General features: G+C 49.0%; 1 protein-coding gene across 2 annotated transcripts in view; it reads right to left on the bottom strand.

Moving 5' to 3' along the window:
- Positions 1-4,937: 4,937 nt before the first annotated feature.
- Positions 4,938-23,367, bottom strand: part of LOC140428561 (glutathione hydrolase 7) — a 73,633-nt gene continuing 55,203 nt past the window's right edge. Inside the window, exons 13-16 of one of the 2 annotated variants that reach the window (XM_072515170.1) lie at positions 15,570-15,707; positions 14,310-14,409; positions 9,513-9,693; positions 4,938-7,495 (exon numbers count right to left, since the gene is read on the bottom strand). In XM_072515170.1, coding sequence (XP_072371271.1) covers positions 9,530-9,693; positions 14,310-14,409; positions 15,570-15,707 — 402 coding nt within the window. In that variant the 3' untranslated portion in view covers positions 4,938-7,495; positions 9,513-9,529. Of the gene's footprint in view, positions 9,694-14,309; positions 14,410-15,569; positions 15,708-23,367 lie in introns of both variants that reach the window. The other variant, XM_072515169.1, reaches the window with a different exon arrangement.

Raw genomic sequence — 23,367 nt, 5'->3', positions numbered from 1 at the left:
CACTCCCGTCACTCCCTTCCAATACCCTTCCAGTGCCGGGCACGCCCAAAACATATGTGCGTGGTTTGCCGGGCTCCCGCCACACCTCCCACATTTGTCCTCCACTCCAAAGAACCTGCTCAATCTTGCTCCCGTTATGTGTGCTCTATGTAGCACCTTAAATTGAATCAGTCTAAGCCTGGCGCATGAGGAAGAGGAATTTACCCTGCTTAGGGCATCAGCCCACATACCCTCCTCTATCTCCTCCCCTAGTTCTTCTTCCCACTTTCCTCTTAGTTCGCCCACCGACTCCTCCCCCTCTTCCCTCATCTCTCGGTAAATCTCTGACACCTTGCCCTCTCCGACCCACACCCCTGAAAGCACCCTGTCCTGTATCCCCTGTGTCGGGAGCAACGGAAATTCCCTCACCTGTTGTCTAGTAAATGCCCTCACCTGCATATATCTCAAGAAATTTCCCCGGGGCAACTTATACTTTTCCTCCAATGCTCCCAAGCTCGCAAAAGTCCCATCTATAAATAAATCTCCCACCCTCCTAATTCCCAACTGGAACCAGCTCTGAAATCCTCCATCCATTCTTCCTGGGGCGAACCTATGGTTGTTCCTGATTGGGGACCCCACCAGGGCTCCCCGCACCCCTCTCTGTCGCCTCCACTGTCCCCAGATATTCAATGTTGCCGCCACCACCGGGTTCGTGGTAAACTTTTTAGGTGAGATCGGTAGCGGCGCCGTCACCAGCGCCTCTAAACTCGTCCCTTTACAGGACTTTCTCTCCAGTCTTTCCCACGCCGCTCCCTCACCCTCCATCATCCATTTACGTATCATTGCCACATTGGCGGCCCAATAGTAATCGCCCAAGTTCGGTAGTGCCAATCCTCCTCTGTCCCTACTACGCTGAAGGAACCCCCTCCTTATTCTCGGAACTTTCACTGCCCACACGAAGCTCGTGATGCTCCTGTCTATTTTATTAAAAAAGGTCTTAGTGATTAGTGTAGGGAGACATTGAAATACAAATAAGAACCTCGGGAGGACCATCATCTTAATTGCTTGCACCCTGCCCGCCAGCGATAGAGGCTGCATGTCCCACCTCTTGAAGTCCTCCTCCATTTGTTCTACCAACCGTGTCAGATTAAGTCTGTGCAAGGTTCCCCAGCTCCTAGCGATCTGAATCCCCAGGTATCGGAAGTTTCTTTCCACTTTCCTTAGAGGCAAGCCTTCTATCTCTCTACTCTGGTCCCCTGGATGTATCACAAATAATTCACTCTTCCCCATGTTTAGCCTATACCCCGAGAAATCCCCGAACCCCCTCAAAATTCGCATAACCTCTATCATTCCCCCCGCTGGGTCCGACACGTATAACAATAGGTCATCCGCATATAACGAGACTCGGTGTTCTTCTCCCCCTCTAATCACCCCTCTCCATTTCCTGGAGTCTCTCAACGCCATGGCCAGAGGTTCAATTGCCAACGCGAACAACAATGGAGACAGCGGGCATCCCTGTCTTGTTCCCCTCTCTAGTCGGAAATACTCCGATCTATGTCGACCTGTAACTACGCTTGCCGTTGGAGCCCCATAAAGAAGTCTAACCCAGCTAATAAACCCGTTCCCAAACCCAAACCTCCTTAACACTTCCCATAAATACTCCCACTCCACCCTATCAAATGCCTTCTCTGCGTCCATTGCCGCCACTATCTCTGCCTCCCCCTCCACTGGGGGCATCATTATCACCCCTAATAGTCGTCGCACGTTAACATTCAGTTGTCTCCCTTTTACGAACCCTGTCTGGTCTTCGTGCACCACCCCCGGGACACAGTCCTCTATCCTCGATGCCAGTACCTTTGCCAACAATTTGGCGTCCACATTCAATAATGAAATGGGTCTATAGGACCCGCACTGCAACGGATCTTTATCCCTCTTCAAAATTAACGATATCGTCGCCTCCGACATCGTCGGGGGTAGAGTCCCCCCTTTCCTGGCCTCATTGAACGTCACCATCAACGGGGCCAACAAGTCCACATATTTTCTGTAATACTCCACCGGGAACCCGTCTGGTCCTGGGGCCTTCCCTGCTTGCATGCTTCCCAGTCCCTTAATAACCTCGTCCACCCCAATCGGTGCCCCCAGGCCTACCACCCCCCGCTCCTCCACTTTCGGGAACCTCAATTGGTCCAGGAACTGCCTGCTGCCCATATCCTAACTCACACATGACTCGTTCAAACGTCACGTCTCTACATTGTACATTGACCTACATTGGCCCCCTGGTTCACGGCATGGTAGCACAGTGGTTAGCACCATTGCTTCACAGCTCCACGGTTCTAAATTCGATTCCTGCTCGGGTCACTGTCTGTGCGGAGTCTGCACATTCTCCCCACGTCTGCGTTGGTTTCCTCCCACAAGTCCCGAAAGACGTGCTGTTAGGTGAATTGGACATTCTGAATTCTCTGTGTACCTAAACAGGTGCTGGTGTATGGCGACTAGTGCCTTTTCACAGTAACTTCATTGCAGTGTTAATGTAAGCCTACTTGTGACAACAAAGATTATTATGGCTTGATTTGAAAATTCACAGCCTTATTTTCAATTCCCTCCTCCCTCTCGTAATCTCCTCCAGCCCCACACCTTCAAAGATCTCTTGTACTGCTCCAATTCTGGATCAATTATCACTCCGGCGGTGGCAATCATGCCTTCAGCTGCCAGGGCTCCCAAGTTTGGGAATTCTCTCCCTAAACTCTCTCTCCCTCCTATTCTCTCTCCTCTTTTAAGCTGTCCCACAAAACCTACTTCTTTGACCAAGTTTTTGGTCATCTGTCTTAATATCATCTTGAGGCTTAATGTCAAATTTTGTCCACTATTTTGGTCCTGTAAGAACACCCTAGAAATTTTGTTAAACACGCTAAAGTGTTCAATTCTAATCCTTCATTGCATTTACATGACTCTCGAGTTTGCCTGTTCCTCCAGCTCCAATTCTTCAGCGTTTTTCTATATCCAAAGCCAATTCTTCACTCTGTTGATGCTTCCGTCACCACTCCTTGTTCACCGTGCAAATAATCCTTGCTTGCTTTATCAGTTTATCCCTGTAAATTCAAGCTTTCATTTCTGTTTTTTCTGTTGTCATGCTACATTAATCCGTTGCGTTTTATGACAGCTGTTCTTTTACCCCATTGACTAGGTTCCCATCATTTATATCATCAGAGTGCATTTAATTCCTTTCAAAATTATTTATTCCTCCAGTTAAAAGCTCATCGGCCAAGGTTTTCATATGTGAAAAATAAACTTCCCCGTTCCTCAGCATACCCGAACAGACGCCAGAGTGTGGTAACTAGGGGATTTTCACAGTAACTTCATTGCAGTGTTAGTGTAAGCCTACTTGTGACAGGAATAAAGATTATTATTATTCAGCATGCATTAAACGTATTCAATCTTACTCATGGGGTTATGGTTACGTGAACAAGCCCGATTTCAGTCATATGGCCCACTGGGATGAAGGAGGGCCACTCACTAGCCTAGGTTTGCCCATAGCTGATGGGGGCTGAGGAGTCATTTTTACCCTGGTACAGGATTCAGTCAGCTAACCATCCTCCCAGTACCTGCATGAGCAACCTGGACCTTGTACCATTCAGGGTGCAGGAAGGCATCCTGATTTTCTGCTGCTGCAATATTGGGTTGACCTGAGCTGCAAGGTAAATCAATCCGTTGAGAGCGTGGAGCTTGATTCTCAGGGGTTGAGATGGGGGTGGGGCAGATGAGACAGCTGTTCAGGGCGATATAGTGGAGCCCAGGAGGAACACTCCTGCTTAAACTGAGCCAACCCTGGTACCTCTTGCCTATCCCTACCTTAACGGCGCTTTATAAATGCAACTTCTTTTATACCCAGACCAAAATAATATGAAAGCATGTTCACCGAGACAATACATCTGCTGAACACAATAAGCCAAGCGGCCTCTTTCTGTTCTGTAAACCTCCGATGATACTAATGCGCATTTTAATCCCTTTTCCCATCCGCCTATCCAGGACTCCTATTCATATATTTTTTTTTAAAAAGCAGTAACCTTTCAAGGCTTGATTGAAAATTGTCAGCAGAAATTTTGTTCGAAGGGTACTGGTTTTATTCAGCAGGGTAAGGATTTTTATTTGAGGTGCAAATTGGCAATTTGATAAATAAATAACATTCTATTTATATAATTCTTGGTGTTCATTTGCGGACACCCGACTCAAAACAGTCACATCGTTAAACAGTAATACATCATCATTCAATATTATACTCCCAGGAATAACTCATGAATAATTGCTACCCTCCTCAAAATATCCAGCCTGCTTTTGAAACCCTGCACATTTGCATTAGTCTTTGTTCTATTCCTTCATCTATCACCACCCTTTTCAAGTTCATGCAGCACAAAAGGTCCAAGCCAAGTGCATCTGCCAAACAACAAGTAAAACATGTCCTCCACCTCCAGCCTAAGAGTAGCTTTACTGGAATAGCGTTTACTGCAGTAACTTACAGATAAAATGGCAGAACGGGCACTCGATCTGATCATTCCCTTTGTACATGAGACATGAACTGGGCTATGTCTCCTTTATTTAATTAACTCTATGACCTAGTGTCTAGGTAAGGATCTGACTGATCAGTGGCAATTTTCTTTGATGAAAATAAGTGACACATTTTTGGATGTGTCTAACACTAAGAAACTACTGAAGGAATCTATGGCGTCTTCGGCCCCCATTTTGAAATTTAATTTTGTATTATTTCATGTCCCAATTATTTTGCTGTTTTCCTTCCAACTATCTTCTCCCCACCTACACCCACCCCCCCCCCCCCCCCCCCTCCCCTCCCCCGGCATGCCTACTATTCACAAGAATGTTTCTTATACAGCTCAAAAGGACATATGGGCGTTTTAACTTTCCATGGAACAAAGTTTCAAAAAAAACTATTTTGGACCATGAAATTCAGCTTCGATCATTGATCTCCATTTTATCTTTCCATCATGAATTCAACAACAGCACCAGGAGCAAAAGAGGCCAAGGATGCGGTTCTGAATCTTTTCCAACCACGTCAAGTCCCTGACTCTGGGATACTACTCGACCTCCACTGGCCATTACTGGTCACTTCGCCAGCGGGTCATCCAAACAGATGATTCAGCATGCACAGGGATAAATGATCGGCTGTCATCACGCTGCACTTTCACTCACATCCTAAGTCATGCGAACATTTAGTTAGTCGTGCAGTGTAGCTTTTCTGACATTTTATACACTGTAGGATTTTAAATTCTGAAGTGTTAAACAGAGTAAAATAGGGAAAGACCAGTTCCATGGAATGAGGAGACAGCAACAAGAGGTCCTTAGCTTAAGTTATCACTAAGAGACGGAAGAAAGAGGCCAAGAGGCATTTCTCTCGGGGTGATTATATCTGTCAAGAGAAAAACCAAATAAATATTAGAAGCAGAATAAAATGCGGGGCCTTGGGGAGAAAGCAGAGAGAGGATTTGTTTGAGTGTTCCAACAAAGAGCAAGCACGCACACAATGGACCAAGTGGCCTCTTTATGTGCAGTAAACCAATATTGTTCTATGTTTTAGGCAGCTCTCGGGACGGCAGGGTGGCACATTGGTTAGCACTGCTGCCTACGGCGCTACCCGGGTCTGGGTCACCGACCCTGTGGAGTTTACACATTCTCCCCGTGCCTGTGTGGGTTTCGCCCCCACAACCCAAAGATGTGCAGGGTATGTGGATTGGCCACGCTAAATTGCCCATTAATTGAAAAAAAATTAATTGGGAATTCCAATTTTTGTTTTGAACTCTTTAAAAAAAAATGTTTAGGTAGTTCGCCAATATGCCACTGAGAAAGAAATAATAGGTTTTACCTTCAAGCACGGTAGCACAAGTGGATAGCACTGTGGCTTCACAGCGTCAGATTCCCAGGTTCAATTCCCCGCTGGGTCACTGTCTGTGTTGAGTCTGCACGTTCTCCCAGTGTCTGCGTGGGTTTCCTCCGGGTGCTCCGGTTTCCTCCCACAGTCCAAAGACGTGCAGGTTAGGTGGATTGGCCATAATAAATTGCCCTTAGAGACCAAAAAGGTTAGGAGGGGTTATTGGGTTACAGGGATAGGGTGGAAGTGAGAGCTTAAGTGGGTTGGTGCAGACTCGATGGGCCGAATGGCCTCCTTCAGCACTGTATGCTCTATGTAAATCCTATATAAATAAATTAACGTCATTTATTTTTTATTTACATATTTAGTTTACAAAACACCTCATTATAAATTCTGTCTTTTAGATAGAGGTGGGAGTGGCATGAGGATTTCCTTAGCTGTACATTCTATGTAGATAAATGCACCATACATTGTGGCATAGAGTGATGTGGATCACAAAGGTCTCTGGTTCAAGGCTTAACTTTGAAAAAGGAAGCAAGGGGAGTTTCTATTACAATTGCCACTGGAGGTACAGAGGAAAGAAAAATTAAAAGCAGCTAGAGTTGCAACTCTGAATCACTGTGCGCGCTGCTGCAAAGTGTACATTTATGGGCAACGGTGGCGAGCGCAGAAACGGCCTTGGCTGTGTTTTCACACTCCAGATTGAATAGTCTCCTGTCCTCGCTGTTGTCTGGGATAAGTCAGGGGTGTGGAGATAGGGACGGAGGGAGGAAAAAAAAGCAACGGATATAAGAAACAGGCACAACAATCGGAACTAAGTATTTTTAAAATTGCAGGGCCACCTCTGTAGATTGCACCATTTTCTACATCCCAAAAGTTGTCACGTTGTTCAATAGAATTAAAAGTGATAGGTGACAATAAATGAAACTCCTTTCGCTTATGCACTGCTGTAAACTTGACCTTAAAATACCAACCACGAACAAAAGCAGATGTAACAAACCAGGGGCTCAAGGAAGAGCGAACCCTGATTTCTAAAGCACCTTTCATGACCTCAGGATGTTCCAAAACACCTCAGAATTACGTTGGAAGCGCAGTTACTATTGTAAGTTAGGAAGCACAGCAGCCAATTTGCACACAGCAAGGTCCCAGGAACACCAACGTGATAAAAAGCCAGATCATCTGTGTTTTAATTGATGTTTGCCGAGAGGTAAATATTGGTCCCCCCACGACTCAGGGGAGAACCTTCCAATAGTGTTGTGGCATTTGATGTCCCATCCACGGGGTAGATGGGGGTCCTCGGATTTAACCTCTCATCCTGAAAGGCTGCCTGTCTGACAGTGCTGCACTCCTTCAGTATTGATCCTCAGTCGGTCTAAGTTACGAGCTCATGGAAAAATACGTGGCAGCAGAAGTTTCATTTTGCAACAGTTTAAAACATGCCTGAACGATATTAATTGGAATAAATACATATCTTCAGTCGCAGAGTTTGAAATTCAGCTGACATCGTGTGAATAACCACACATCTTGGTTTCTTGCGGAAAAACAGCAGTCGAGTTTCGGCTGGGCTGACAAAGAGTTGAACTGAATTGATACCTTCACAACAATCAGCTTTAGAAGATTCAGTGTTTAAAAAGAGCTCTGTACAAATAAAGTGTAATGAAATCATTTCAAAACAAACAAATAAATAAATATTGGCCAACACCGAAACATTTGGCATGATTGACAGAATTGTTCTTATCGCAATTGCACCATGGTTGAAACGTTAAGCTCCACTTGTGAGGCCGAGCTGGGATAGGGTGAATGGTAGAAAGCAGGTTCAGTGCGATTTTTCACTTTTAAAATCAGCGCCCGCTGGAGACAGACATTTCAGGAAAAAGTTTTAAATGAAGCAAAATCAAGAATAAAATCATTGCAACATTCCTTCAGAGTTAAATAGTATAAACCTTTCTAATGGAAGATTTTTTTTTAAAAAAAGAAAAAAAAAAAGAAGAAAAAAAAAAAAAATCGGTCAAACTAAACTACTACTTGGGAAATGACATAAAAATGGCAGAGTGTAGATTCCATGACACAATTATGTTTTAGCAGCACTCGCCTCCAAAGTTAGCAGTCGACATTGACGCACAACACTGAACAAAGTTCCCCTTCAGCCCTTCCTTCTTGTTTCAAATATAGAATACTCGTTTGTGTGTTTGGTTGGTGAAAAGACTAGTGTGATGAATGGGTAATGTGCCTTTAAGACCGGGTTTGGAACCCCGGGAGGCTCCACCTCCCAGGGGCCGGATATAAGGTGACGTCCTATGGGCGGCGCTCAGTGAGCACTCCTCTCTCCGGTTGGCGAAGTTCTCGGTTTATTAAAGCCTTCGTTTTAAGAGTACACTCTCTTGTGTCATAATTGAGGGTATATCAACTAGAGATGAAATTTCCAGGCAATTTCCATCCAACTGGGCAAACAATCCTCAACACATAGCGCCATATTTATTTAGGGGTAACCAAGGGGCGGGGGGGAGGGGGTCAGGGAATGACAAGACCTGTTAATTTCAACTTCTAATTGTTCATAGAATCCCCTACAGTGTATAAGGAGGCCATTTGGCCCATCAAATCTGCACCGACCCTCCCAAAGAGCACCCTAAACTAGGCCCTCTCCCCCGCCCTATCCCCTTGACCCTGTTGTTGTAACAAATTGGGGTGCTGTGACCCCTAAATGTAGACAGGATAGGGGAAAAAGATTTTTCTTTAATTTACTAAAGGGGTGTGGGGCCTTGCAAGCAAGGCCAGCATTTATTGCCCTCCCCTTGGGAAGGTGGTGGTGAGTGATCTTTTTGAAATGCAGCAGTCTGTGCAATATTCCCACAATGCTGGGAAAGCAGGGAGTTGTTCTGGTTTTTCATTGCAGTTTTGGCATAACTGAGCGGCAATTCAGGGTCAGCCACATTACTGTTGGCCCGGGGTGGTATATAAGCAAGACTGGGTAGGAATGGTAGATTTCCTTTCCTAAGCAACATGAGTGAACCAGGTGTTTTTGTTTTTTACGACAGTCCATTATTAGCCATGATCTTTTTACTGCAGACTTGCTTAATTTGCCCAGCTCCTGTGGCGGGGTTTGAAATCCGCTCTCTGGATCACTGAAGCAGTAACAGAAGCAGTGCGCGACCATATCCTACACTGATGCAAAGTGAGCAAGGATCGGCATCTTGGAAGTGAATGTCTCGAAAATGTTGACGCTTTCGCAGCTCACCAGTGGCATTAAGTCCTAATTATTTAGGGTATCTTTGGAACCCAATGTCTATGGAAATAAGAGGAGCGGGAGGGGCAGGAGGAGGATCACCAAGTGAACCTGCCGCATACGTTGGTTCAAGGTGACTGACAGAGCACGTTTTATCTGCTCTTAAGGTTCCAATCACAAAAAACATAGACAACCAGCAGGAGTCAGGCCACCTTCAGTTATAAAAACATCAATGGTAACCAGACCCGGAGAGGAGGAGGAGTCCCCCCCCCGTCAACCCACAACCTGCAGAGCTCGCCGCTTCTCCTCCCACTGTGCCCTAACTTGACTGCTACATTCTGCATTTGACCTTCGTCGTCCGTTCCGCACCTTCACGGTGAACCAAAAGGGAAAACAAAAACAAACAAAAAAACGAGGAAAGGAAACAATTACTGGAAAGAAACTTCCGGCTACGAGATGACAGCCGCGGCTGCGTCACTGCTTCTGGGATCCTTGGCGCCACTGATGAAGTCATTCACCCTCTTGGCTACATGGACTAAGGAACGAATCTCCTCTCTCACCACCGTGTGACTCCGTTCCGTAAGAAATTCCACATCCTCCTCTGGGAATTCATCTGGAAAGTAACAAAGAAGTTTTAATTACTTGGAATTATCCTCGTTACAGCAGAGAAGGTTAGGGGGAAGGATTCAGTAGAAGTGTTCCAAATCGGTGTATGGGTCGGGGAGGGCAAGGTGTCGGAAATACACCAGGAGTTGAAAGAAGAGGGGGAAGCGTTGGTAGAAGAGTTGAAGGGTAAATGGGAGAGGGAGCTGGGGGAGGAGATAGAGGAAGGTCTGTGGGCTGATGCCCTACATAGGGTTAATTCCTCCTCCTCGTGTGCCAGGCTCAGCCTGATACAATTTAAGGTGGTCCACAGAGCGCACTTGACGGGGGCGAGGTTGAGTAGGTTCTTTGGGGTAGAGGACAGATGTGGAATGTGCTCAGGGAGCTCGGCGAACCATGTCCATATGTTTTGGTCATGCCCGGCACTGGAGGGGTTCTGGAGAGGAGTGGCGGGAGCAATATCTCAGGTGGTGAAAGTCCGGGTCAAGCCAAGCTGGGGGCTAGCACTATTTGGAGTAGTGGACGAACCGGGAGTGCAGGAAGCGAAAGAGGCCAGCATTCTGGCCTTTGCATCCCTAGTAGCCCGGCGAAGGATCTTGCTAATGTGGAAGGAGGCGAAGCCCCCCCAGCCTGGAGGCCTGGATAAATGATGTGGCTGGGTTCATAAAGTTGGAGAGGATTAAGTTCGCCTTGAGAGGGTCTGCGCAGGGGTTCTACAGGCGGTGGCAACCGTTCCTAGACTATCTCGCGGAGCGTTCGAGGAAGGTCGGTCAGCAGCAGCAGCAACCTTGGGGGGGGGGGGGGAATGTCCTGGGAGGGGGGAAAGGTGGGACTGCCTGGGAGGGTGGATGAGCAAGAGATAACATGAAGGGTTGGGGGAACTGGCACGTACGGCGTTGGAAGGGAGGCTGGTGGTGCTGTTTTTTTAAATAACCTTGATTATTGTCACACATAGGCTTACATTAACACTGCAAAGACGTTACTGTGAAAAGCCCCTTGTTGCCACATTCCGGCGCCTGTTCGGGTAGACGGAGGGAGAATTCAGAATGCCCAATTCACCCAACAAGCACATTTTTCGGGACTTGTGGGAGGAAACCGGAGCGCCCGGAGGAAACCCATGCAGACACGGGGCGAACGTGCAGACTCCGCACAGGCAGTGACCCAAGCTGGGAATCGAACCTGGGACCCTGGCGCTGTGATGCAACAGAGCCAGCCACTGTGATGCCATAGAAATGCCCCGTATTGGAACATTGCTGGGTTTGTGAAGAAAATATTAGCGGCCATACCATATTTGGAAACTCATCAGTTGATATTTTGGGGGAGGGGGTTGATTGGAATATGGTCTTGGACAAGTCCTGGCCATGCTTGCTGGTCCCTTCGGTGGGGGTGGTGTCGGCCGGGTCCATGAGAGAGATGGGAGAGGTGAATCCATGGAGGTTTTTGCATCCACGGGAAAGGGAGTATTCGTTCTTTTCACCGATGCATAAGGTATACTCAAGGATCAATGTTTTGTGGTAGGGAAGGCGCCGCTAACTGGGGTAAAGAAGGCAAAGTACTCGGCGTTTGTGATATCGGAGCATGCTCTGCGTTGATGGATGTGGCCTTGGAGAAGGGTCCGGCCCAGAGGCTGGCGTAGAGGCTAGATATGGGTTTGATGGCAACCCAAAGTTTTGTACGAGGGTGATTGAGGAGTATGCAGAGTTTGGTCAAAATGGGGAAGCCTTGCTTTCGGGGCATTGGAAGGTGGTAGTGAAGGGTGAGGTCGTTTCATTCAAGGCGAACGTGGATTGAGAGGCGCGGGAGGAATGGCAAAGGCTGATAAAGGAGATTTTGGAGGTAGATGGAAGATATGCAGAGGACCCAGACTGGGACGTTTGGTGGGGAGGAAGGAGTTGCAGGCGAAGTTTGATCTTCTATCCGCAGGAAGGGTGGGTTTGGCAGTTGAGGCAAGCGAGAGTTTAAAAGAAAAATGAGTATAGTGAGAAAGCCAATCAATTGCAGGCAGCAGCGAGGGAGATCCTGCAGGTTAGAGATGGAACGGATGGGTTGGTGGTGGCGCTGGAGCAGGTGAATAAGGTGTCCGAAGACTTTTATAGGGGCTTAGTCGGGGCCACCGGAGGATGAGTCGGAGAGAAGGGAATTTCTGGAGTGCCCAGAGGTGGGAGAGGATGGGAGGGCCGGACTGGAGGAGCCAATGGGGATGGAGGAAGTATAGGCAGCGATAGGAAAGATGCAGTTGGGCATGGTACCGGGGCTGGATGGGTTCCCAGTGGAATTGTATACAAAATTCAAGGATAAGGTGGCAGCGCTGATGGTCGAAATGTTTGAGGACGCGATGGTAGGGGAGCATTGCCGGAGATGATGAGGCAGGCATCCATCTCATTATTACTCAAAAACGAGATGGATCTGGTGGATGTGGGTCGTATAGGCCCATTTATCTACTGAACGTGGATGCTAAGATATTGGTGAACGTCTTGGCGATGAGGTTGGAGGAATGCTTTCTTAAGGGGTGGGGGAAGATCAGACGGGGTTCGTCAAGGTCAGGCAGCTGTCGTCAAATACGCAGCAGTGCTGAATGTAGTGCTCTCTTCGTTAGAGGGAAGGGAGCTTGAGGTGTCGGTGGCATTAGATGCGGAGAAGACGTTTGACAGAATGGTGTGGAGTTATTTGTTTGCAGTGCCGAAGAAAGTTGAGATTGGGCCTAGGTTTGTGGCAAGGGTGAAATTGTTAAGGACCCGACATCATGTGTGCGGACGAATGATACAAATCTGGGGTACTTCCCACTATTTCGGGAACGAGGCTGGGATGCCCCATGTCCCCTCTCCTGGTTGCGTTGGCGATTGAGCCCTTGGCCATTGCGCAGGGGAGCTCAGACTTATGGAAGGAGATAGTTAGGGGGTGGGTGGAGCATGCCTATGCACACGGATGATATGCCACTGTACATTTCGGACCAGAGCTCGTGGGTGTGGACATCATGGGGCTGTTAAGGAAATTTGGGGAGTTTTTGGGGTATAAGTTAAATTTAGGGACGAGCGAATATATTGTGGTGTCTTCTCCAAGTGCCGTGAGTGAGAGGGTCGCCATTCCGGGTAGCCACAACTTATTTTAGGTATTTGGGGGTGCAGGTGGCGCGAGACTGGGCACGAGTTCGTAATCTCAATTTCACGAGCCTAGTAGAGAGGGTGAAGGAGGACTCGGGTGAGTTGGGAGAGTCTCGCCTGGTCACTGGCAGGGCGGGTGCAGGCAGTAAAAAATAAACATTCTGCCAAGTTTCTCGTTTCCGTTCCAGTGTCTGCCGGTTTCTTTGCCAAAGTCATTCTTTCAAGGGGTGGACAGGTTGGTCTTGTCGTTTTTGTGGGCAGGGAAGGTAGCCAGGATAAGGAAGGCGGTGCTCCAAAGGGGGCGGCAGTCGGGGGGGGCGGGGGGTCGGCCCTTCCGAACTTGTGGTGAATACGGAGAAGGTGCGGGGGGAGGGGGGGGGGCTGGAGTAGAGAGGCTGAGACTCTGTGGGTGCAGATGGAGGTGGGTTCCTGTAAAGCGTCGGAGTTGTGGGCGCTGGCTAGGGCACCGCTACCGTTCGCCCTCGGAAATACTCGGTTAGCCATGCTGAAGGTTTGGGGGCCATTACGACAGCACTTCCAAGTTGAAGGCAGGTTCAAGGGTGATGCCGATAAGAGGGAATCATGGGTTTGTGCCAGGGGGGATGGATGCGAGATTCTGGGAATGGGAGGAGAAAGGGGTGAAAGAGATGAAGGATCGGTTTTTGGAGGGGTGGTTCGCAAGCTTGGAGGAATTGGGGGTGAAGGATGGCCTCCAGCGTGAGGATGGCTTCAGGTATATGCAGTTGTGGAATTTTGCAAGAAAGGGCTTCCTGAACCTTCCAGTGGCACCGCCCTCCTCGTTGATTGGGCCGTTTCGGCGATCTACGGTAGGATCATCATAGAATTTACAGTGTAGAAGGAGGCCATTCGGCCCATCGAGTCTGCACTGCCTCTTGGAAAGAGCACCCTACATAAGCCCACACCTCCACCCTATCCCCATAAGCCTGCAACCCCATCTAACCTAAGGGCGATTTAGCATGGCCAATCCACCTAACCTGCACACCTTTGGACTGTGGGAGGAAACCGGAGCATCCGGAGGAAACCCACGCAGACGAACGTGCAGACTCTGCACAGACAGTGACCCAAGACAGGAATCGAACCTGGGATCCTGGCGCTGTGAAGCCATAGTGCTGACCACTGTGCTGTCCATGGAGGAGGCCAAGGAGTTTATGGAAGGGATTAAGGCCAAGTTGGAGGAAGAGTTGGGGATGGTGTTGGAGGAAGGATTATGGTGCAAAGTGCTGCGAAGAGTCTGTGCCTCGACCTCGTGCTCGAGGCTGGGGTCAATTCAGTTAAAAGTCGTGTACAGGGCGCACTTGACGAAGGCAAGGATGAGCCGGCTGTTTGAGGGGGTGGAGGAGAGCTGCGAGCGGTGTGGGAGGGGCTCTGCCCATATATTGGCAACCATGTTTCTGACATTACAGCAACCACTTTCTGCAAATGTATTTAATGTGCTTTGGAGCATCCAGACACAACCTTCAAGTAATCAATTTTATTACTTCAGATAAAATTTGGATTTACTTACTGTCAACCAGCAAAACATTCGGCTGAAGCTGGGGATAGAATCGGCCAAGAGCAAGACTTTCGTTCAGCTGCTTGCGAAACGAGAAAATGTTCAACAAGACCTACTTGGACACAATAAACAAACTGTGATGAGAGAGTGAATCAGGCTGTCAGCAACAGAATATGTTACTGTTGTATTCCCCCCTCCGCCCTATTGTCTGTCATTCAACAATCACAATTATTTTCCATTTCCTACGCTCTGAAGTTGTGAATTATAGGCTGACATTTACACAGTACATTTGAATATTGAAACGTTGGAGTGAGTTTTACAGCCCCCTCTGCGCCGGCGTATTTAGAAGACGGGAGGACTCAGAAAATGGAGGCCTGCCTGCTGGCTTCTCGTACACCCCCAACCGGTCGCCCATAGTGGGCGGGTAAGGCATCAGGCAGCCCATTACGTGTGGCCTATTACGTTCGTCAAGTGGTCAATTAATGGCCATGTAAAGGCCTAATCCCTCCTCCGCCATTAGAATACAGACGCCAGGGGTAGGCAGGGGGCAGGTGGGCCGGCAGCTTTTACTGCATGGGCTGCTGGCAGGCAGGAAAAGAGGGGGGGTGATGGGCAAGGTATTTTCTTTCAGGTGAGGGAAGGTGGAGGGCTCCCCCTGTGCCCACTGGAGGCATCACCCAAAATAGTATCTCCCCCGCCGTCCCCCCACCCCCATCCCCACACCCCCTTCTTCCCCTGCATCCCCCCCACCCCTACCCCCCAAAATCCCAAACCAACCCTATCCACCCCTCACCCCCATAGGTTATAAGCCTCCCACCAGTCTCTCCAACCCATTCCCCACCGACATGTCTCCCCCTCTGGCTGGGGTCTGCCAGACAAACCGTCCAAAGTCCTGACACTCACCTAGAGTTCAGGATCCATGACACTTCTCTGTGGACTGCTTGCAGACCCAGCAATGGCAATTGCTCAAACCTGGTGCTGCTGGGACTACAGAGCTGTAGTCTCTTAGGGTGGTGGCAGCAAACCACTCTAGGTCAATTAAGGCTGCCCCCCCCCCGGTGTGCGAAAAGATGCTTCCCGATTTCCCTCCTGAATGGCCCAGCTCCAAATTTAGGATTTTGCCCCCTTATTATCGATTCCCCAATCATTGGAAATAGTTTCCCCCCCCATCAACTCTTTTAGCCCCTTTTGAGCACCTCAATCATACCACCCTTCAAATCTTCCACAGTCAGGGGAATAGAAGCACAGTAACAAATAATAATTCTCACTAACCTCGGCGATGCTACTCAGTGACTTGGTCCCAAGGGAGGCTCCCAGAGAGAGGTACGTTCCACACATACCTCGTAATGGCCGTACAATGGTGGGTAACAAAAAGGACATGGGCCTTTTGCCTGCTTGAATATTATTCCTCTGAAACAAAGACAAAGACATTTAAGCACAAAATAAGGACGGATTCTGAGGATCATACAATAGTCTGCTGTTCTTGCACAGATTCGGCCCGGTTCATTTAGGTTTCGAAGGAAGGTAGTTATGTATAGGACAGACCCTGTAAAAGACAGCAGATTTCCTTTCCAAGGATGTTAGTGAATCAGCAGTGATTTCATAATGACCATTACTTATGCTAGCTTTTTTAAAAAAAATCTTGACTTTTTTAATTAATTGAATATATAATTAATTCAACACTGCCGGTGGCGGCCATGGAGGGGTAGGTCGCACATTTGATAGCTCCCGCCTCAACGGACTTTTGGACCTTTTCCCCCGGTTTCTTTCAGATTTTATGGGATAAAGCAGTGAAGAGTGAGACAGTAAGGAGAAAGCACCCTCCGGTGTATGGAGAATTGGACCAGAAGTGGATGTGTGAGACAACAAAGTCCTATAAGGGAGACACAAGCAGAGCTGGTAACACGGGGCAGAATGGTGGAGGGCAACGGCCGCGGGGAGACGGCACAGTGGTCGACGCAGCAGCTGGTGAAGTTTTTCGAGGATTGCTTCGCCAAGCTGAAGAAGGACACGCTGGACCTGATTAAGGCTTCGATTGATCAAGTGGTTCAGAATCAGGGAACCCACAAGAACGCAATCCAGGAGGTGGAACAAAAGTTGTCCGAGCATGAGGAGTATATAACCGTGCTGGAAAGCAAGGTGGGGATGATGAACGACAGCCAGAAAGGAATGCAGGAGAAGCTGGAGGACCTGGGGAATAGGTCCAGGAGGCAGAATCTCAGAATTGTTGGCCTCCCTGAAGGCAGTGAGGGATCGGATGCGAGGGCCTATGTGACGGACATGTTGGAGACGTTGATGGGGGCTGGAGGGTTCCCATGGCCCCTGGAATTGGACAGAGCGCACAGAGCCCTCGCGAAGAAGCCCAGAGCGAACGAGCCACTGAGGGCCATGGTGGTACGTTTTCACCGTTTCCTGGACAAGGAACACGTTTTGCAGTGGGCCAAGAAAGAACGGAGCAGCAAGTGGGAGAACTGTGAGTTGCGCATTTATCAGGACCTGGGAGCGGATTTGGCCAAGAGACGAGCTGGGTTCAATCGGGCAAAAACGACCCTCTTTAAGGGGGTGAAGTTCGGGATGCTGTACCCAGCCCGTCTGTGGGTCACACATGAGGAACGGGACTTTCTACTTTGAAACGCCAGACGAAGTATGGACCTTTGTTAAAGGAATGAAGCTGGAGGCGAATTAAAAGACACTTAAGCCTTGGAGAAGTACTGTGGCAGCGATTTGCGGGGCTGGATTGTAAAAATTTATGTAGCTCTATGTGAAATAATGGCCTGTGTGGATGTTTAAAGGTTGATCTGTCTTGCAGGGACCTTGTTAGAGGGGGGGGGGATGGGCTTTGAATTTAGTTCTGCTTTTTGGGTGACTATTTTTCTAAAGTGATTGTTTCTTCACTGGTTTTTTTTCCTGTTGTTTGTCTACTGGGGAATGTGATGCTTTTAAAATGTTTATTCATGTTGGGGGGGGGGGGGGGGGGAGTGAGAGAGGAGAGTACACTAGGGAGACAGACTACTTGGTGCCAGGGGCGAGAGTTATCGAGTCAGCATGGGTCAGCTGACTCTCGGAAGCGCAGTGGGGGGTGGACAGGTGTTACACTGGAGCTTGACTTGGGGGATTGGGTTGTTAGTGTTGTTGCTTGCGGGGGGGGGGGGGGGGGGCGGGGGGGGGAGCTGCTTTGCTGACAGGGGAGGAACTGTTACGAGGGGACAAATGGGAGGTCGGGAACAGCGACAGCCCGAGTGGGGACTCGAGGAAGCGGAGGGCGCGAGCTCGAGGCTGACCTAAAAAGGGTCATGGCTAGTCGGCAGGGGCAGGGAGTTGGAAGCCCCCCATCCAGGCTGATCACATGGAACATGAGAGGACTGAATGGGCCGGTCAAGAGGGCTCACATGTTCGCGCATTTGAGGGAACTGAAGGCGGACATGGCAATGCTACAAGAGACACACCTGAAGGCTACAGACCAGACAAGATTGAGGAAGGGGTGTGTTAGCCAAGTGTTCCACTCAGGACTGGACTCAAAGACCAGGGGGTAGCGATCTTGATTAGCAAACGTGTGGCATTCGAGGCCGGGAGAATCGTTCAGAAAAGGGAGGTAGGTACACAATGTGAGTGGGAAGCTGGAGGGGGTGCGGGTGGTACTCTTGAACATATATGCTCTGAATTGGGACGGCGTGGAATTTATGAGGCGGGTGTTAGGCAAGATCCCAGACTTAGAGTCACCTAACCTGATCATGGAAGGGGACTTCAACACAGTCATTGATCTGGAATTGGACCGGTCAAAATCCAGGACAGGGAGGAGGCCGGCTGCGGCAAAGGAATTGAAGGGTTTTATGGAACAGATGGGGGGAGTAGACCCATGGAGGTTTGCATGGCCGAGGACGAAGGAGTTTTCCTTTTTTTCACATGTCCACAAGGTATACTCTCGCATCGGCTTTTTGTTCTGAGCAGGGCGCTAATACCGAAGGTATTACTGGGATCAAGTAGATCCCTTGAAGAGTATAGAGATTGTCAAAATAGAGTTAAGAGGGAAATCAGGAGGGCAAAAAGGGGACATGAAATTGCTTTGGCAAATAATGAAAGGGAGAATCCAAAGAGATTCTACAGATACATAAAGGGGAAAAGAGTAACTCGGGACAGAGTCGGGCCTCTTAAGGATCAACAAGGACATCTATGTGCAGAGCCACAAGAGTTGGGTGAGATCCTGAATGAATATTTCTCATCGGTATTCACGGTGGAGAAAGGCATGGATGTTAGGAAACTAAGGGAAATAAATAGTGATGTCTTGAGAAGTGTGCATATTACAGAGGAGGAGGTGCTGGAAGTCTTAAAGCGCATCAAGGTAGATAAATCCCCGGGACCTGATGAAATGTATCCCAGGATGTTGTGGGAGGCTAGGGAGGAAATTGCGGGTCCCCTAACCGAGATATTTGAATCATCGGCAGCCACAGGTGAGGTGCCTGAAGATTGGAGAGTGGCGAATGTTGTGCCCTTGTTTAAGAAGGGCAGCAGGGAAAAGCCTGGGAACTACAGACCGGTGAGCCTAACGTCTGTAGTAGGTAAGTTGCTAGAAGGTATTCTGAGAGACAGGATCTACAAGCATTTAGAGAGGCAAGGACTGATTCGGGGCAGTCAGCATGGCTTTGTGCGTGGAAAATCATGTCTCACAAATTTGATTGAGTTTTTTGAGGGAGTGACCAAGAAGGTAGATGAGGGCAGTGCAGTAGACGTTGTCTACATGGACTTTAGCAAAGCCTTTGACAAGGTACCGCATGGTAGGTTGTTGCAGAAGGTTAAAGCTCACGGGATCCAGGGTGAGGTTGCCAATTGGATTCAAAATTGGCTGGACGACAGAAGGCAGAGGGTGGTTGTAGAGGGTTGTTTTTCAAACTGGAGGCCTGTGACCAGTGGTGTGCCTCAGGGATCGGTGCTGGGTCCACTGTTATTTGTGATTTATATTAATGATTTGGATGAGAATTTAGGAGGCATGGTTAGTAAGTTTGCAGATGACACCAAGATTGGTGGCACAGTGGATAGTGAAGAAGGTTATCTAGGATTGCAACGGGATCTTGATCAATTAGGCCAGTGGGCCGACGAATGGCAGATGGAGTTTAATTTAGATAAATGTGAGGTGATGCATTTTGGCAGATCGAATCAGGCCAGGACCTACTCAGTTAATGGTATGGCGTTGGGGAGAGTTATAGAACAAAGAGATCTAGGGGTACAGGTTCATAGCTCCTTGAAGGTGGAGTCGCAGGTGGACAGGGTGGTGAAGAAGGCATTCGGCATGCTTGGTTTCATTGGTCAGAACATTGAATACAGGAGTTGGGACGTCTTGTTGAAGTTGTACAAGACATTGGTACGGCCACACTTGGAATACTGTGTGCAGTTCTGGTCACCCTATTATAGAAAGGATATTATTAAACTAGAAAGAGTGCAGAAAAGATTTACTAGGATGTTGCTGGGACTTGATGGTTTGAGTTATAAGGAGAGGCTGGATAGACTGGGTCTTTTTTCCCTGGAGCGTAGGAGGCTTAGGGGTGATCTTATAGAGGTCTATAAAATAATGAGGGGCATAGATAAGGTAGATAGTCAACACCTTTTCCCAAAGGTAGGGGAGTCTAAAACTAGAGGGCATAGGTTTAAGGTGAGAGGGGAGAGATTCAGAAGGGCCCAGAGGGGCAATTTCTTCACTCAGAGGGTAGTGAGTGTCTGGAATGGGCTGCCAGAGGTAGTAGTAGAGGCGGGTACAATTGTGTCTTTCAAAAAGCATTTAGATAGTTACATGGGTAAGATGGGTATAGAGGGTTATGGGCCAAGTGCGGGCAACTGGGACTAGCTTAATGGTAAAAACTGGGCGGCATGGACTGGTTGGGCCGAAGGGCCTGTTTCCATGCTGTAAACTTCTATGATTCTATGGTGGATACTGTGTATTCGGCAATCGCAGTGTTGGATCATGCCCCGCACTGGGTGGATCTACAGGTTAATGTGGAGAGAGGGCAATGCCCGCTGTGGAGACTGGATGTGGGGTTGCTAGCGGATGAGGCGGTCTGTGGGCGGGTTAACAAGTCCATCCAGAACTACCTGCAAACAAATGATACGGGGGAGGTCTCTGCGAAGCTTTGAAGGCAGTAGTCAGAGGGGAGTTAATCTCGATACGAGCCCACAGAGAAAAGGTGGAACGGGCTGAGAGGGATAGATTAGTGGAGACTCCAGGTGGACAGGAGATACTCAAGAGGCCCCGGCTACTGAGGGAGCGGCGGAGGTTACAGGTGGAGTTTGGGCTGTTGACCACAGGGAAAGCGGTGGAACAGTTGAGGAAGGCATGAGTAGGCAAGATTTATGAGTACGGGAAAAGGCTAGCAGAATGTTGGCGCACCAGCTCAGGTAAAGGGAGGCGGCCAGGGAGATAGGTAAAGAGTAGAGACAGGAATACTGTCCTGGACCCAGCGGGGGTGAACGAGGTGTTTAAGGACTTTTACAGTAAATTATATGAGTCGGAACCCCCAGCTGAGGTGGAGGGGATGAGGCAATTTCTGGATCAGTTGAGGTTCCCGAGGGTGGAGGAGGACCTGGTGGAGGGGCTGGGAGCCCCAATTGAGATTGAGGAAATAATCAAGGGGCTGGAGGGCATGCAGTCGGGCAAGGCTCCGGGGCCTGAATGCTACCCGGTGGAATTCTATAAGACTTTTTCAGAGATACTGAGCCCACTGCTGGTGAGGACATTTAACAAAGCAAGAGAGAAGGGAGTCCTCCCCCCAACAAAGTCGCAGGTCTTGATTTCATTGATCTTGAAACGGGAGAAGGATCCGGAGAAATGCGGGTCATACGGCCGATTTCTCTACTGAATGTGGATGCCAAACTGTTGGCTAAGGTACTGACCACAAGGATAGAAGACTGTGTCCCGGGGATGATAGGGGAAGACCAGACTGGATTTGTTAAGGGCAGGCAACTCAAGGCCAATGTTCAAACGTTTCTAAATGTTATTATGATGCCCTCAGAAGGAGAGGAGGCGGAGGTGGTGGTAGCGATGGATGCGGAGAAGGCTTTTGATCGGGTGGAGTGGAATTACCTGTGGGAGGCTCTGGAAAGGTTTGGGTTTGGTGAGGGCTTTATTGACTGGGTACGTACGAGTGTGCGTACGAACCAGCTGAGGTCGGGGTATTTTAAACTACACCGAGGGACGAGGCAAGGATGCCCCCTCTCCCCGTTACTGATTGCTCTGGCCATAGAGCCCCTCGGAACTGGAAAGGGCTGGTCCGGGGGGTGGGGGGTGGAGCACGGGTCTCGCTTTACGCAGATGACCTGCTCTGGTACATTTCGGACCCGTTGGAGGGGATGGGGGAAGTAATGCGAATCTGGGGGAATTTGGCAATTTTTCAGGGTATAAATTGAACATGGGGAAAAGCGAGATGTTTGCAATCCAGGCAACAGGACAGGAGAAGAGACTGGGAGAGCTGTCGTTCAGAATGGTAGGGAAGAGCTTTCGATATCTGGGAATCCAGGTGGACCGGAAATGGGAGGTACTACACAAGTTAAACCTATCCCAGTTGGTAGAACAAATGGAAGGGCACTTTAAGAGATTGGACATGCTCCCGTTATCACTGGCGGGAAGGGTACAGACCGTGAAAATGACTGTCTTCCCCAGATTTCTGTTTGTCTTTCAGTGTCTCCCCATCTTCATCCCCAAGGCCTTTTTCAAGCGGGTGAATAAGATTATTTCGGGCTTTGTGTGGGCGAGTAAAACCCCGCGAGTGAAGAAAGTGTTGCTGGAGCGCAGTCGGGGGGAGGAAGCGTTGGCGCTGCCGAAGTTCTGCAATTACTACTGAGCGGCTAATATAGCGATGATTAGGAAGTGGGTAGTGGGGGAGGGGTCGGCATGGGAACGGATGGTGGCGGCGTCATGTAAAGGCACCAGTCTGGGAGCATTGGTAACGGCACCTCTGCCATTCTCGCCGGCCCGATACTCCACAAGTCCGGTGGTAGTGGCGGCTCTGAGGATCTTGGGGCAGTGGAGGAGATATAAGAGAGTGGAGGGAGCATCGATTTGGACCACGATTTACAGGTTTGTACCAGGTAGGGTAGATTGCGGGTTCCGGAGTTGGCAGAGGGCAGGAATTAGAAGGATGGAGGATCTACTGATCGATGGGAGCTTTCCCAGCTTGAAAGCTTTGGAGGATAAACTTAAATTGCCAGCAGGGAATGGTTTTAGGTATTTGCAGGTGCAAGACTTCCTGAGAAAACAGGTTCCGGCCTTTCCGCTGCTGCCGCCACGGGGGATACAGGATAGAGTAGTTTCCAGTACCTGGGTGGGAGAGGGGAAGGTTTCAGATATTTACCTGGAGCTTTCAGCGGCAGAGGAAACCCCGGTGGAGGAGCTTAAGGGCAAGTGGGAGGACGAGCTAGGAGGAGAGATAGAGGCGGGTCTATGGGCGGATGCCCTAAGCAGGGTTAATACCTCCTCATCGTGCGCCAGGCTTAGCCTGATACAATTTAAGGTAGTCCACCGGGCACACATGACAGTGGCTAGGATGAGCAAGTTTTTCGGGGTTGAGGACAGGTGTGCGAGGTACGCGGGAAACCCAGCAAATCATGTCCACATGTTTTGGGCATGCCCGAAGCTTAGAGGGTTTTGGCAGGGTCCCCCCCGAGTGCAGAGACCTGGGTTAGTGACATGGCTGGGTTTCTCAGGCTAGGGAAAATAAAGTTTGCCTTAAGAGGGTCAATGTTAGGGTTCTCCCGGAGGTGGCAGCCGTTCGTCGACTTTCTCGGGGAAAATTAAAAATGTCAGCAGATGCAGTATTCCGGGGGGGGGGGGGGGGGGGGGGCGGATTGCTGTTGTATGGTTGAGGTGTGTGAAGATTGGGCTGGGGGGGGGGGGGGGGGGGGGGGGGGGATGTTTATTTTACCTTGTTGATGTCATTGTTTTTGTTACTGTTATAAAAAATTTCAAATACCTTCATAAAATATTATTTAAAAAAGAATATATAATTAATTGAATTTAAATTCTCCAGTTGCCGTGGTAGGATTTGAACTCGTCTCCAAATCATTGTTGCAGACTTCTGGATTACTA

The sequence above is a fragment of the Scyliorhinus torazame genome, chromosome 8 (genome assembly GCF_047496885.1).
Source record: "Scyliorhinus torazame isolate Kashiwa2021f chromosome 8, sScyTor2.1, whole genome shotgun sequence".
Taxonomy (NCBI): domain Eukaryota; kingdom Metazoa; phylum Chordata; class Chondrichthyes; order Carcharhiniformes; family Scyliorhinidae; genus Scyliorhinus; species Scyliorhinus torazame.
This window is presented reverse-complemented; position numbering and strand designations above follow the sequence as displayed.